This window comes from Coturnix japonica, chromosome 3 (genome assembly GCF_001577835.2).
Source record: "Coturnix japonica isolate 7356 chromosome 3, Coturnix japonica 2.1, whole genome shotgun sequence".
Classification (NCBI taxonomy): domain Eukaryota; kingdom Metazoa; phylum Chordata; class Aves; order Galliformes; family Phasianidae; genus Coturnix; species Coturnix japonica.
The window spans coordinates 47,319,877-47,336,660 of NC_029518.1; the positions used below are offsets into that span (position 1 = coordinate 47,319,877).

The 16,784-nt window shown below is 44.4% G+C and overlaps 1 protein-coding gene across 5 annotated transcripts in view; it reads right to left on the bottom strand.

The window, feature by feature from the left end:
• The window catches only part of PHACTR2 (phosphatase and actin regulator 2), a 110,818-nt gene that overhangs the window by 48,092 nt on the left and 45,942 nt on the right, over nt 1-16,784 (bottom strand). The window contains exon 1 of one of the 5 annotated variants that reach the window (XM_015858289.2): nt 15,745-15,908. The exons of the other annotated variants lie outside the window; for them this stretch is intronic. Within the exon in view, the coding sequence (XP_015713775.1) occupies nt 15,745-15,787 (43 nt within the window). The 5' untranslated portion in view covers nt 15,788-15,908. Of the gene's footprint in view, nt 1-15,744; nt 15,909-16,784 lie in introns of those variants that run through there. 5 annotated transcript variants of the gene reach the window in all.

Here is a 16,784-nt window from a genome sequence, read left to right on the forward strand (position 1 = left end):
TAGTTAACACAGGTAACTACAGCAACCTAAATGCAGATGAAGTGCTTGTAACATGCGACTTTGGAGTTACTTCTCAGTATGCTTTTCATTTCCATGGGGTTAATTCTACTGGGGAAAAAAATGGCTTTAGTGCACTGTATAGAGACAACAGAAACTCCACAGGCAATACACCTGAACTAAGCCCAAGTAAACTGCCCTTCTCATCCTTCTGTAGAGCTTGCTACCACATCTACATGGGCAAGTGAGCTAGTGGGGGTGGTTCTGGGACATATTAACACAGCTGTTATACCTCTATAATCACACTTTCTCTGCTTTCACCTGTTTCTCATGTCAAAATGCAAGAGAGTTAAGGAATGAATAAAAATAAGGCTTGTAATATGCCCACAAACATGTTTGCAAATTCAGTATTTATATTTTGGCATCACGTAGCCCTTATCAGAACATCGGCACCACCTCTTGATCTCAAGCCCAGTGTTTAATTTCCATCCCTTCGGCTTTCCCAGAAACGAATAAACAAATCCTCAGCCATTCCATTACCCGGGTCTGAAAGTGATCTGGCTGCAATGGTCTCGCTACCTCCTTGCTGACCAGAACACGGGTGGCTCTGACCAAAGAAAAGGGATCATCAGTTTAAGGCAGGCTGTTTATTCCTCTCTCTTCAGCCCCAGTACTTCAGTGGAAAGAAGCGAATGGGAATTTTCCACACAGTTACATCTTCCAGATATACAAAAAATGGGGTTAAGGGTCACATTCTGGATCCTAGCAACTTTTCCACAGAAACGATGAAAAGCTCAGGCACAGAAATAGAGATGTGAGAAGAAAGAAACAACACTGAAAAAGCAGTGTGTGTGAAAGAGTGACCACACTGCTGAGCACTGAAAATTAATGCTTTCTGCATCGGGGTGATTTATCCATTCATCTCCTGAAGTACATAAGTATGGACTTCTATTAATAGTTTAAAATGATCTTTTAAAATGATTCTGTAATCTCACCTCAAGGTACATCTCACATACTCATTAAATCCCATAATGGTGTTTTCAACATGTCACTTTTGGAAACCAGAACTGCAGAACTGGAGATACTTCCTTACAGACTGACTTTTTTGGGTACAGTCTTAATACAGGGGAGAAAAGTACTTCTAATGAGTTTACAACAGGTATTTTTAGCCACAGACAGTTGACAAAAGCTCCCAGAGGATACTGGCTACCCTTCTCCTGTGTAGTACTAAACAGGAATAAAAAGAAAACTTTCTTTTTTTTTTTTTTTCAGCTATCAATGCATATTCACTACTCAAGCTGAGATAAAAGCAGGCCAAATGCATCCCATGGAAGCCTCTGACACTACTGCTGCTCTTCTGCATTGCTTTGAGCTGCTTCCCATCCTCCTGAGAGCCCAGGAGCCCCTTACCACCCATCTGATCAGCAGTCCCTGCTGAGTATCAGGACAGCAGGGACAGGCCACACTCCTGCTGCTCTCCAGTGCCACTTCATCCCCAGTGAGATAGAAGATGTAACGGGTATGCTGCACCATTGCTGAACTGGAAAGTCCCATCCCCAGGCTTCCCAGAAACTTCATGAGAAATACAATTGGTGGGAATTTATTAGAAGGAAAACTGAAACAGGCAAGGGACAGCCTCGTAGCCTAGTGTGAGTTCTGCTGGGCAGTCCCCATCTCCTCAGGCTGCTGGCTCTGGTTGTTTAGCTGTGACCCCTCTCAGGAGCCTGCAGAGCAAATCAGCACACCATCAGATGGCCTGAACAACTCACTGCCAAAGCCAAGTCAAAAACCCAGCAAAATGGGAAAAACACAGCCAAAGCTACTCTGGGCTTTTCCTGGAAGGCTCTTTCTGGCTTCACTCTTTTCATACCTAAGCAACCACAGGCTTGGGGCCGCTTCAGGGCTAACTGGCTGCTCCACCTGTAGGCTGACATCACCCTGAGTGAGGATTTAGGCTGCTCACAGCCTGCCTGCCCTGCTGTGCAGGCTCTGTGGCTCAGCCGCTGAGCTCTCTCTAGTGCCTTTCCTCCATCCTCTCAGTGCAGCTGGACAGACAGAGGTGTTTCCTCACAGCTGAAGAGCCGTGCTGCTCATCTTCATGCAACCAGCAGCGGGATGCATCTCCTTATGGCTTTAGAGAAGTGCTGCACACTCAGCCATCTCCACTCATGTTTTCACAGCATCTTGGTTTGCTCTGCTGGTCACTATTTGTGAGGCTGCACTTTATCACCGAACTGAGCCAGAAGAAAAAAAAACAACTACCTTCTTGTAAGGGATTTTAAAACCAAATCAGTTCCTTACTACATGACAAGACAGCCCAGCTGTTTGCTGACTAGACTGAGCTGGGTGGTGTTCCTAGGGCAGGAACAAACAGGAGGGGACAGGAAAGAATGGGAACAAATCTTGGGGTGGGGTAGGGGGGCAAATAGTTTTACCAGGAAGGCAGTGCCTGAGCCTGCTGCCTGTGGCCTAATGGTCTCCCACGAGTGAGAAGAACTCCTCACAGCAGGACATCCTGACCCCTACATCACATCAAAGGCTCTCGCAATACCACCTGGAGCACTAACACTGTTAGCTATTTCTCCTTTCTGTGTGAAGGAAGCTGGAAACGTGGTTATGCTGCTGTACTCCCCTGTCTATCCCACTCCAACTCATTCCTGACCACCCAACATACAATTCTACAAGATTACATGTGTGCTTTTCCCATTATCGTTATGTCTTTAACCATATCTTCCACAATTATCACGTTTATAAATCTGAGAGCAGGTTTGGTTCTGGGGGCTACCAGGCCAACACTTCCTCACATTTAAGTAAAACAATAAGGAGCTCTTGACCTACAACTATCAGAGCATTCGCATACAAAAACTGCCGAGGAGAAATTTGGTCAGTCATGTAATTAAATCCCCTACCCACAGCCCAGAACTCAGTGTGCTGCCTTTTAAAGGCGACATTTTCCTTCATACTGGCACCACTTCAGAATCTTTTCTCTAGTACAAGAAACAGCATATTGCACTTGTCCAAACACATGTGAGTCAAACCTGAAGCAAACAGTTTCTTTTTGAGACCCAGCTGGCCTCCAAACCCCCAAGGCAGAGGTCAAGGGCACTTTTAAATCCAGCTAGCAAATTTCTGAATGTTGCTGTCATTATAAATGTTTATGCAAGCTATTAGCCCTGAAGTCTTTGTAGAGAAAACCATGTTTATTTTAAGTTTATTTTTTTTAGCTGTCTTTAAAATGTTTGTCTTTGTTGCTAGATACCAGCTTGGATAAACAGTAATAACACAACTCATGCACACTCACAAGAAAGTACTAACGATTAAACAGTTCCTCTCAGTCAAAACACCAATTTGTCAATTCTAAAGCCACAGCACGTGAAAACTGTTCATATTTTTCTGTATGAGTAATGCTAGGATCCTAGTAAGTAAGAAGTTATCTCATCTGCTGTGAGGAAATGGGAGTCACCAAGCTGCAGCTGACTTTTATTCAGCATCATGTTTCATTGCTCTCCTCACGCCTCACTGCACAGCACACAGCTGTTTTATTCCCTGTATCTTGTTCCTTATTAGGGCCAGAGTGGGGAAAATCAGACACAAGCTGACATATTTATCAGCTCAGCTGCTCACCCTTTACCAGTTAAAATGTATGCTTAGGGGCGGGTTCATGCAAAAGAACACATCCATACACAGTTTGCAATGGGATTTAGTCATACTTTAAAAAAAAACAGCATGTTCCCTTTCCTACACCATGAAGATGCAGTAATTCCATCAAGCAAGCTGGCAGCATTATAAATTACTACAGAAAAGCTCATTTCAATTACAGTACCATCTTTAAATACACTTGAAGAATGTACATGTATATGTTTTAGACAATTTTTCTATTGAATCAGCACTTGTGGAAAGTGCCCTGCATGCTGGGCCTGGACAGGGAAGCAGGTGCTGCAAGCAGCCCGGGTGCCCCTTAAAGGTCCTTATTCCTGGAGGTCCCTGACCAATGGACAAGAGGGTCCTGTGGTTTAGTGAGGCTATGGGTGGTGAGATGCTGTCCTGACATCAGAGAAAACACTGAGAACACACTCAGCTTTTCCAGCAGAATTTCCCACTATCCCCTAGAGGAAAATAACGATGCTAAGAGCACCATAAACACAGCAAATACATAACTGATACATTCATTTTCCTCTTTCCTTGTTTCATGCTGTATTTCTGGTCACTACTTCTGCTCCGCTCTCCATTAATAACAAATGACTTGTATTTTCATAGTGCTTAAGAGGTGTAGTCAGATCAGGACCTCTTTGTGACAAAAGCTGTACAAGCAAATAACACAGAGGCCTTTCTTGCATCGATGAAAGAGAAGAGCTTAAAGAACAGATCTCTGATTTTTCATTGCCATATCTATCATTTCATAGATATCTAATTTATTTATTTTAGAGTATGTCCTCAGAAAAGGACATGCTCTTTCTCTTTGACTTACTGGCATCAAACAATCATAGAACACACCTTTGTAATCCACGCGCTAAAATAAAGTATCAATGTGAACTCCTATGAAACAGTTTAAACTGAATTATTTTAGCTGGAAGTGGGTGAACATCCCTCAAGCCTCAAAGCAGCTATAAAACCTCATTTACTCCCTACCAATGCATGCTCATACTATACCATCCCTGCACTTAACAATGTTCATTTAGCACTTAGCTTCAGCATGTATTATTTTTATGAGTGCCAAACATGCTGCAAGGGGAAGAGTAGTATGTTAAAGAGTAACCCAAATCACACTTGACACACCTAAAGCAAATTGAACAAGTGTAACTAACACTTGAGAGCGTAGCTCAGAGACAATTCAGCATCAAAAGGTCAGGCAATAAAAGGAGTATATGGAGTTGAGGACAAAGGCTGCTCTTTCCCACTTTGTGAGCACCATGTTCATATTCATGCAGATGAACAGAATGCAAGCACTTGTATTTAGATGCGTGTTAAAAGGAAGTGTCTGATTAGGAAAAAAAAAGTAATAAAAAAAAGCCCAAATATCACTGGAAGTCTTGGCAACTATTTCTAGTAGCTCAAATCATGATTGGAAATTCAATATTGTCCTAAGTAAAGTATGTACAGCATCAGGGTTCAACAAATTCACTTTGGCTTTACTTAATCTCTGTAAAGTTTTCCTTTTTAAACTACTACCAAATGTTTTCCTAGAAAGGGAACATTCTGTGATAGAGCACACGTCCGTCTCCAGCAGTCCCTGGGAAAGAGAGGCATCTCTTAGAAAGCCCATAGGGATACTTCAGGAACAGCCACCCTCAGTTCCTGCCTGTCCAAACTGCTCTTTACTGTGTGGACTTCCATGCAGTGGATTCAGCAGCTTGTGGACAGCACAACAGAGAGTGCAAGCTATTAATCCTTTAATTTCATAAGCAAATAACCTATGATATCCAACCACAGGGGAGCTCTGGGAGTGCTGCTCAGTCTCAGCCTCTCTCACGTCCCAGTTCCTCAACTGCAAAAGGTTCTTTATATCTAAACCTAGAGACTGCTGCCAGAGCTCTTGTGCTTCCATTTTAACTGATAGTAATAAGGAATATTGTGAAAAATGTCACAGTTGTCTTAAAAGTTGTGCTAAAGAAATGTACAGCAAGAACAGAATGTAAGCCATAATCCAATACTAAAAGCTTCTACAAAGATTTGTGACTGTACACGTGTGTATCTCTCTCTGTGGGACTCCGGCCACAAATCTTGGGTTAGAGAAGGAGACTTCCTGCCACTATGTCAGGAAGAAAAAACTAAACAAAAGAACCACACCATCAGTACAACACCATCCATAGCTGTGTTGAGATAAACTAACCACTGGCGCTCACATAACTTCACAGCAAGCTACTGGCTACAAGAGGCTGCTGGATGTCCTTGTATAAAACTTTGCTGACTCTTATTGAAGGGTCATCAGACGCACTGCCCCAGCATTACCCAAACTTCCCTTCTCTCTCACCCCAAAAACATGCCTTACTTCCTCTTCACACTCTAAAGAACTGTGGTTTTTTTTATGCGTCTTAAAATTTTGCTACCCATATGTAAAAAATAAACCTGCCCAAAATGGATGAAGCACTGATTGATTTGTAAAGAAACTGAATAAGACAAAATAAGCCTCTCTAGATTTGCAAGCTTTCCTTGCATTGGCATCTGGGCATGGAAGAACTGCTTAAATCAATAAAGCATAGCCTACGTGCTGGTATTTATTCATTTATTTTTTATGAGACTGAACTGCCTGGTATTTATTTGTTTTTAAGAAATGAATGATTTAATTAGCTCTGCCTCCTCTGTTCTTCCTCTGCTCACTCCTCACCCTATGTGGTATTTACTGCATAAAGAGAGAGTGAAAAAATAAATAAATTAGACCACAGCAATGAGACTTCTGGCCCCACAGATACAGAGGGTGTGTCAGTTATTTGGGGTTAAAAAAACCTGATCTGTGCCATCAGACACCTTTCTGCTGCTGAAAAGTCAGGGAGGCTCAGTTCTGCCCTGCTGGTATATATCCCTTAGGGAAAAAACAGGTTGCCAATTATGCTAAACAGCAGCACTCCCATCCAGGAGCTGTCACGATGTAATTACATTATCTGTTAAACCACAGGCAGAGTAACAGAGATGTGGGAGGAGAGATGAGGTTGCTCCCTCTGACAGGCTAAAGAGAAAGTCAACCACAACACAGGGTTAACTCACTGCTTACCTCCAGATGTAGTCTTCCATCACCATAAGCTTGCTTAATGAAGGACTATTTTTTGTTTTTTCTCATCCTGTAGGGATGTTCCTTGCAGTGTTTTCCTTTTGCGGTTAAGCAAACCCTGGATGTACTGCAGGCTGCACAACAGGGAGAGATGTTTTCTCTACAGGGACAGCTGGCTGAAAGATGGGAACGCAAAAACCCGAGGCCTGGCTTTGTTCAGTTCTGCTCACTTAGTTATTTGCTCTATGGCTTTCAGTTCACCAGGTCTTGCAAACTCCATTTGTAGTGAGGAAAGGGGATGACAATATTTAATTCTCACAGAAGGCCATTTTCAGGACTGATTAATGCTCACAGGAGACTTTAGAGTTGGGAGACACAAATCTTCCTAGTTATGCCAGGGTGATGAGCTGTGGCCTTAATTCCTACATGCTAAGAGATCACGTGCTGTGTGATCCCTACCCAAATTTGGGGCTACATCAGCACAAAAATCTTATATTACCTTGAGGTAAGGTTTCAGCAAACCCCAGTTTCTCTGCACTGACACGGCCTGGGAAGTGCTTGCTGAGCTGGGCTGAGGCTGAGCAGGGAGCAGCCTCTGGCTAAGGGATGGCAAGTATCTGGGGGTAGATGCTGTGAACAACACTTGGCTTTTTAAGAGCCTACCAATTTTCAAGGTTTATTTTGTTTTACTTTTTTTCCCCTCGGGAATGACAGCTGCAAAGGTCTATTTTATTTTTTTTTTTCCTACCTTCTTATGGCAGAATCCTAGAGATTCACCACTGATATTATATTATGTATATTAAGTATATTATGTATATATTAATATATATATATATTATGTATATAATGTATATTATGTATATTAAGTATATTATGATATACTTTTCCCCCTGAGCCAATTTCAATTACGCATTTCATTCTAAGCTACAGGTCTCCCAGGTGCATCAAACGTTTCAGAAGTAAATTGTTTGTCTTGTTTTATTGGGTCTTATGGAAGTTTGTCCTCCTTCTCTTCTCCTCGCTCACCTCTAACAGAAATGGTAAAACTGAAACAGCAGGAGGAACACTACCAACGGGGAGTTGAGGCAGAGGTGTTGCTGGAAGTACTCGGGATGTTTTTTCAGTTTCAGGTCTCTGAATTCCCCCCAGGCTTTTCCAACAAAAACTTTCGTCTTCTCTTCAGAATCATGTTCATCGTACAATAAACATAAGGGTGTTGTTGAACAAAATGCTTTAAAAGCCAAGCACCGTGGTCATGTAGTTTCTGCAACACTTTGTAGTTAACTTCTCTCTCTTTCTCCACTGGCTCATGTTCTGCTACTCTCTACAACTTTCCCTTCCAACTAAAGCACAGATCATTTTTCATTTCTCCTTGGTGCTTGTCCAGCTCCTGACAACTTGGCTTTATCCACAGCTTTCAAGTTATCCACATTATTGTTCACTCACACAGCCTCTTTCATGTCTCACCATCAGACCTTATATGTTTCTTTCACATTCTGTGTGTCAAAAGTGGCAATACACAAGCAAGAAACAACAATAGCATTTTCTTCTCAAGTAACCAAGTCTGGTATTCCCTTAGAAGACTGGATCAGTCTTCCAAAACTTTTTGAGTATTTAAGCACTACTCCACAGTTAGTGAAGTTGTTTTAAATCATGTGGAGTTTTAATATTAATTATTGGTACAATTTCATTCTTTTTATGAAACACTTGAAAAATTCATCAGAAGAGGAGAACCATGCATGACCATATAACACACAGGACAACAAAACCATTACTCCCTTCTTTGTATCAACATAGAAGAGGCCAGATCAGCAGTGTCCTGGAACACTACTTCACATTTTCAGAACAAGAATATTCTAAGCATCTGTGCCAAAACCAACACTTCCTTCCACTCAGAAAGGCAATAAATCCACCAAACTGAAAGAAACAAACCAGTAATCTTCAGACACATTGAATGCATTTACAGGACAGGAAACACACAGCCAGTTTTGAGTTATTACCAATGAAACAGATTATAACACATTATGTATGTATAATTTAAACATGCCCAATTTCTTGGCAGTGAACTGTTTGGTGATTTTTTTCCTCATAAAGACAGCCAGTATCTAAAAATTGTTTCCCACCAGCTTATAATGACTTTAAACGCGAGTCTATTTGACTGTATCCCATTGAATCAACATGTTTCATAAACACACAATGAAAATGTCACTTCTTTATTGACTCATGCAAGATTTAAGGAGTTAAAAAAAGAAGAAGCCCACAGGAGATTAGCTTTCAGCCTTGATGACTTCATATTGCTTGTTATGACAGGTAAGCTTCAGGTAAGTTGATCTCTGGGGGCTACAAACGAGAAAAGCAAGTAGGATGAAGGTAACAAAGCTGACGGTCCCTCCCCATTCATAGTCGTATCATGTTTTTATCTTAGGATGCTACTGTGCTGGTTAATGCTGCTTGTTGCCCAAACATTAGAAACATCCATGCATCCATTAAGAAGCAGAGACTGGCGACCTACAAGCCACACTGAGTTTTACCACCGTCTCATGGGTCAACAAGCATTGGTTAAGAACAAGTACCACAGGCTTCTTGTTTCCTATAGTGCCTGCAAAAACTAACTAGGGGCACATTAGAGCAAAACTTGGGCCTGTAGCATCACGAGTCTTCCATGAACTGCTGTATCTTTTAGTATCTGTGCAACAACATGCACTGAATTATATTAGTGTCTGAGATGCATCAACGGAGGCTGCAGCTTGTTGAGGACAAAGATATGAGACTGCCACACAGAGCAGGCTTCCCAGACTCAATTTCACTCATGGTAAGGGATATTTTTCTTAGATCAGGTGGCTACCAGACAGGAGCTTGGATCCAAATCGCTTTCTGATGCCTATTCTTGCTCTGAAGTCAGAGGCGGAGTGCAAGAAGAGGTCAGTGGAAAAGATGCAGTGAAATGACAACAATTTCATAACCCCTCAATAAAAGTCTGGGTTTCAAACCCTACAGATTGTACCAACGGTGATAGATCTGATAGATCCCCAATCAAGAGTTCATTTTCTGAGCTGAAGCCTCAAGCATTAAAGAAAAATTCTTAAGCCAGAAAAAGTGTCCCTCTGTGACTATAGGTCTTGCAAGTAATACGGTCACAGTACAAGCTTCACGGTCTATCTTCACTTCATTTTCATAAACGTATCACCTATACATGCTTCTGCATTGATATTCAGATCTGCCAAGTAACTAAGTGTTGTCACAATTTCATAGTGATATATAAACACAGAAGTGTACTGCCCAACTTGTGGATAGGCAACTCTTTAGCAAAACAAAAGAGGCAGCAAGTCATTGCCTTGGCATTTTTTCTCATTTTACTTGCATGCAACTTGACTGCATATCCTAGACTACCATACAAAATGACAGAGGAACTTAGATCCTTATTTTTCCCCATCTTTTTTTCCCCCCTCCAGTTACACAGGCCAGTATGGCTGCTTAAAGCAGTGAGGAAGCACAAAGGTAAATAAGACTTGCGCTTTGTACAGAGGCTTAATTTCTAGGTGCCTGAAAACCAAGTCAGGGGCAGAGCAAATTCATTCCTATGCAGCACTCTTGTATAAAGCCTTTGAGCAACTTGAATCTGAAATCAAATTTCCTAATAATGAGTCTCCACATGATGACAGAGGTAATTGCATTGCCTGCACAAATTGCTAGTCCGAAACACATCATCAATATCATTATGTGGCTTGAAAACAGATCCGACCAAAGGCTTATCAGCAGTGCCAGCAAAACTGGATTCTGTCTAATCAAAAGTACAGACAACATTCAACTGCTGTTACCAGAGCCATTTTAGCACCACTGGAAACTTCTGCCTCTCGTTTTCCCTATGCCAAGCACTAGCCCTGCACAGGCTCTCAGATGAACCCCCCACCACCACCACACTGTCACTGTTCCCATCAGAACGAGCACAGACAGGATCAGGAATCCCACTTACGTCAACCAGAGAAGGCAACAAAAGGACACTTCATGTATAACTTATCCACATGGGTCTGAATATTGCCTGGCTTGGGCATTTCTGTGGATCAGACATATTTTTCTAGCCATCATTATGACTGAAATACAATGGGTGAAAAGTAAGTTCAGGCAGATTGTTTGCTGAAATACTTTTAAGAAACACATCACTGACTGATTCAAAGCATTAAGTACACTCTATTTTTTTCATCATCACCAACATGTTCTAAAAGAATGAGAGTGAAAAATGAATCCAAACCCAGCAGTGACTCAGAAGTATTATTCAGTTACATTAGTACTTTGCTTTTTAAATCTAGAAAAGCAGCGGCATCCAAAATGAATGATAAATAACCATTAGTAGCCAAAACTATGAAGAAAGGAATCAAAGTCCAAGTGTTTTCTGTTTTTAAATAGGTGGGACTGTGATGTGGTCCAAGCATCGATGAGGATTTTTCCTCCTGGTTGTGCCTTGGTAAGTAAGCAATTCTGTCTCCTCAGTTTTCCCACTGAAATCTAGGAATATAACGAAGAGGGCTGGAAAGAGCTCTGAATCCTGTGACGGGAAGGGCCATCTAAGAACAAGGCATTATTATCCCGGAGCAGGGAGCAAGCTGAGGCCAAGGATCTAGGACGGAAGGACAACTGATCCAAGGGACGGCTGAGATCCAACAGAGGTGGATCAGCTTTCAGCACGCCTTAGCGCAGGGGGCTCGAGAGGAAACGAGAGCTCCTGTGAGCTTCTGGGGGAAATATCAGGGTGGCCATTGGATAACACGGCTCCACACAAGCCCTGCCAGCTTGCCAGGCTTTGCGGCCTGGCCAGCGCTGAGCTACTTGGAGTCCGTTCTCACTCTCCTCATAGCAGAGGAGGACGGTGATGATTAACACTGTGAACAGGTGATTAGCAAGTACTGAACACCAGCACATGGAGGCATCTCAGCCAGCAGGCCTGACATGAAAGGTCACACATCCTGGCAGCAAAACATGGAGAGTTCGTCATCTTTGACGCAGCCTCAGAACGAGAAGAGGTGATACACTGCTCTGGGATCTGCTGAGCACTGGCCCTTTATTTTCATACAGGGCAGAACCTTCATGCACATGCAGTCCCTGTGGTGTGGCTGCTCCTCCCACACCTTAACTTTCCACTCCGAAGTGCACCAATAACTGAAACAACCAGATAGTAGGTGTGTTGTGAGTGGCTTAGGGCTTCCATAAATGCTTTGAGATGTCCTGCTGTAAAGTACAATTGTGTCAAAATTTTTCTATTTTGAAAGGCAAAGAAGGTGGAGGAGAAGAATCAACCTCATTTTGTTTCCTTTAAGAAAGATTACCACAAGAGCTTGCTGGCATCTGCATTAGTGGCAAACCAAGTCAGGATAAAAATGTAAGGCTGCTACTGACTATCTCCACACCCAGCTCCATAGGAATAAAAGCTCTTGCTCCACAACAGCACCTTCAGCATTGCTCAGAAACACTGAAGAGTGCTACTGGAATAACCTCTCCTCTTGGACAAGCCCTGAAACTGCTGCACTGATAACCAGTTAGTTTGTATACCAACACCTGGAACGGCTGAAACAAATATTTGTTTTCCTTTACATTTCAGAATTAAGACAAGGTTGCACAGTTAAGACAATGACGATTCCTCTGCACAGATGCAGGTGAAGCTGCTGTTTTTCTTGCCAATTAAGAGGAAATCCCATAATGCCAAGAGAGATGAAAAAGAGCAGTCTGAGAAACATGTTAACTTTTGACCTATGATAATTGTTTCACTGAGTGCCAAAATCAACAAACAAACAGGATCCTAAGAGCAACTGCTTTCATCTCATGGGGGGAGCTGGGTGGGAAATGGTTTTCCTGTGCTGTCAAAGTACATTTTCATGTCCGGGAAAAGAACTTCTGGTCTGTAACAGGATGAACTCAAGCCTTAAAATTCATGCTCTATTTCTGCAAAATGATTAGGATGAAAGGAAGTCCCACCCTTCCCAGAATAAACAGGCCCAAGTACTATGCACGTTGTACATGGTTCTTGCAGACCAGAGCAGATATCCAAAACCTGTCTCCAGCTGAATGCCACTGGGGCAAGAGGTTCTGAGACCTTCCTTTTACAACTTGTTCCTAACCCTCTGCACACTGCTGTGCTCCACAGATTCCATGCTACGCTGCCTGACTCTTCCCAGCATCACTCATAGATGTGTTTTTACCACAGGTTTCACTAACTGGCGAGAAAGCAGTCCTTTTTTTTTCCCCCAGCATGCCAACCAATTGATCTTTCACTTGAGGACTCAGCTGTTCCTCTGTACTGAACTACCCAACAACAAATCCAAAAGGAAAAAAAGAACAACAACAACCTCCTCTTTTCAGTGCACAACTCTTATCTTTTGATAAGCTGTTGATCAGAAAGGAGAAGTAAAACTTTGCACATGACAGCTGATAGCCCTCAAACGCACTGAGCCTCAGCCAATGAACAAGGAGGGAGAACTTTAATCAAGTCCTGCCAGGCACAAGGCAATCACAGAAGAGGAAGGAAGATGAACAAGGACAGCATAAACTCATCCCTTTTCCACACATCTATGCTGCCTTGCTATCACTGGCCAATTCCTTTCCTTTGTTTATCTTTGCGGACCACCACAAATAAACAAGCTTTAGAAAACTAATCTAAACAACAGAAGAACTGAACCCAAGGGGCAGAAGGAGCTATGGATTGCACATTGGGTCACCACTAACAGCTAAGACCTGCCTTGTTGTCCATCTCTCCGTCACAGTTTTGGGAGGTGATTCAAGCTCTGCTTCCTTTTCCTTTTCAAAACACAGCTGATGGCAAACCCCAGGGAGAGAGCACTGCTCTCTGGAATACTCCTAGACATCCAGAAATGCCAGGCTGTAGGAATATACAGTGCCAAACTGAGAACTGTGTTTTACAGTAAGGTCTCTGCCTTGCATCCAGCCCAATGGGAAAGTGCCATCGGGACCTTGGCACATTTAATCGAGTTTATATTTTCCTTTCCAAGAGTAAAATACTATATTGAAAGTAAATCCTGGGAGGGAAAAGAAAAAAAGCAAAAAGAAGCAGGATACTGGATTGTGTCCATACTGAGTGTTGTATCATATTGTATTTATTCTATCACTCTTTTGGGAAAAAGTCTTTTATTCCAACATTCTGCACCAAACCACCTTCACTTGATCAGCCCGGCTGAAGGCCCTGCAGTGATCTACCCACACTGTGTGCAGCAAACAGCCCCACTGAGCCTTGCACAGGCACAGCGAGGGCACGACAGCAGGACTGCAAGTCTTGAAGGCTGGCGTGTTTGGGGAGAAAAATGGAGCCAACAGGCGAGTTGCTTCTCACAGCTGCTTTTGTTTGGCTCGTGAGGGGTCTGAATGAGCTATTGATTCCCTCGCACTAAAACAGATTTGTAGCCCATGCATATACAAGACAGGGATCTCCTTCAACTCTAATCTCCAGCAGCTGTCAAAGACATAAAGGGCTTGTGGTTGGCCAGCGTGTCAAAATCAATGAAGATTTTAGGACTCCTTGCCTAAGGGGAGATCAGTCTTACTTGGAAGTGACAGGAGTGAGCCCCTGACCTGACTGGACCAGGCCACCCAAACTGTGTGATGTGTGTTCAGGATACACTGCGCAACAGAGCAGAGCAACGCTCACCCTGCCTGCCCCAAGGGCTGCTGTCAACAGAACTGGAATGAGATGATCTTAGTGGTCTTACCCAGCCTTAATGATTCCATGGGACTGTGGCTCTGCACCACCACCTGAAGGCTCTGTCGGGGTCTAGGCAAAGGCCCACTGCTCTTAGAAGGGTGACAGGTGCCAGCTGTTAGGCAGCACTGTAGTAGCAACGCTATGACTTGCACTGCCCAATAACTGCTTCCTACTGCTCCAAATGAAAACACTGCCTTCAGTTAGGAATTAACTCAAAGTTGACTTTTTTCTTTTAGCTGAAGTTACAGATCCAGCCCAATAATTGTCCAGTTACACTCCGCAGAGGGAACACAGTCCCCAGGGCTCTTACTTGTCACAATACAACCCCATTCCCAACCCTCAACACACACTCGTGCACAGAACAGCTCGGACACCACTTGGTGCAGGAAGTCCAACAATCACTTGCAGCCAGTGCATCTGTTTCCTCGCAGCTGTTTTCCCAATGCCCACCTTGATACAATTTTACTACAGGGTGAGACCTTCAGCGTGGGGGGTGAATGACTGAACATGGTCACATTTCTCTTCCATCTGTGGTGTGGCAGGAAAAGAGATCAGCTTTTCTTGGGATTAGGTGAGCAGAAGGCTGTGCCATGGGCAGCACAGTGGGGCTTTATGAACAAACAGGTGAGAATGTTGAAACTCTGCTCTGAAGGATCCACAAAGAAAAGCAAAGGGAAAAAGCAGGTATGGTGCTCTGCCTCCTGATCAATGCCACATCCCCATGCTAACAGCAGAAAGCAAAGGGAGAATAAAGTTCAGTACACAACTGACAATAAAGAGAAATCTACACAAGATTCGAGGCATCAAAGAACAAAACGTGCGGTGTCACTTTGGCAAGAAACTTCAGCCCTGGCCTTAATGAGATTTAATTTAATCCAGACCTGGAATTACTGCAGCTCTGCCTCTTATGGCTGCGGGGGCTCTGCCTCTTATGGCTGCGGGGAGGGCCCCCCCTCCCTGCTCCCCGGTAACCAACACGCACCAGCTCACCCCACACACCTCCAACCCAACCCACTGAGCGCTCCGCAATGCCTTCAAAAAGTTAATCCACAAATAACTACGGGAGAAATAACAGCAATAAAGAAGTTCTACTCGCATGCTCTTTACTTTCTTCCAACAAATAACTGCTTACACATAAAATCGTCCCGGAGCCAAAGCAGCCAGATGGGCGGGTTACTAACCGTGCTGCTGGGCGAAGTGCCAGAGGTCCTTCCCCCCCCATACACACACAACCCCTTTCTTCTTTCTTCTCCTCCTCTCCCCCTTCTCACCCTCACGTCCCCATTTACCAGCTGCCCCCCGCGGTTCGCTGCCGCCCCGCTCCACCGCCACTCACCGCCGGCCGGCTCGGGCAGCGTGGAGACCGAGGTCTGCCCCATGGCTCCGCCGGGACTCGGCCCGCCGTCACGCCGCCCGCCGGGCGCGCAGCCTCCGCCGCCGCTGCTTCCGGGGGGCCTGGGCTCTCCGCGGCGGGGCCGCGCCGCCCGCCGGCTGCCCGGAGGCGGCTGCGGGCCGGCGGCCGCCCGTCATGCTGCCGGGTCGCGGACCGAGAGCGCCGGCGGACACGGCGCGCGCCCAGCCCCGCTTCGCGCCCCACAGCACCGCCTCGCCCCCGCCCCCGCCCCGCGGCTCGGCCCCTCCGGGGAGCGGGACGGAGCCTTCAGGGGTGTTGAGCGTGGAGAGCAGCACGGAACGGCTTGTTGGTGAACTCATGGGTGGGGGGGAGAAACAGAGAGATCCTGCACGGCACAGCGGCCATAGGAATTAAGTTTGGGGTTTGTTTTTTTTTAGTGCATGACTGTAATCTAAGTAGTGCTGTGAGCTTAATCCGAGAACAAACAGGTAACTGTTGGCTGTGGGAAAAACAGAAATATCCCGAGTGCCTGCCAGCTGTTTGTTACGTTAGGCGGTAGGAGGAGATTCTTTTACCACGGTTGGAAGGGATCTCAAAGCCCACCCAGCCCCAACCCACTGCTGCAGGCAGCGTTCCCCCCACCAGATCAGGCTGCCCAGGGCCCCATCCAACCTGGTTCTGAGCACCTCCAAGGATGGGGCACCACAGCGTCTCTGGGCAGCCTGTGCCAGCACCTGACTATTTCAGTTCTAGTTTAGGGAAGATAAATACTAATGTATAACATTAATGGATTGTGAGCATCGTATTACGTAGAATAAGAAGATGAAGCTGCTGATTACAGAAGTTTACTGGGAGTAACAGATTCTGATTACAGAAGTAGTGCTGGGTGCTCCCAGCACTACCTCCATTAATCCTTTAATCAGCTTTTGTAAAGTGCACGATAGCAAACACTTTCTCTTGATCCCAGGCAGGGAATAGTAGCTGAATACAGAAAACAGCACTGAACTACAGAACAATTAGGT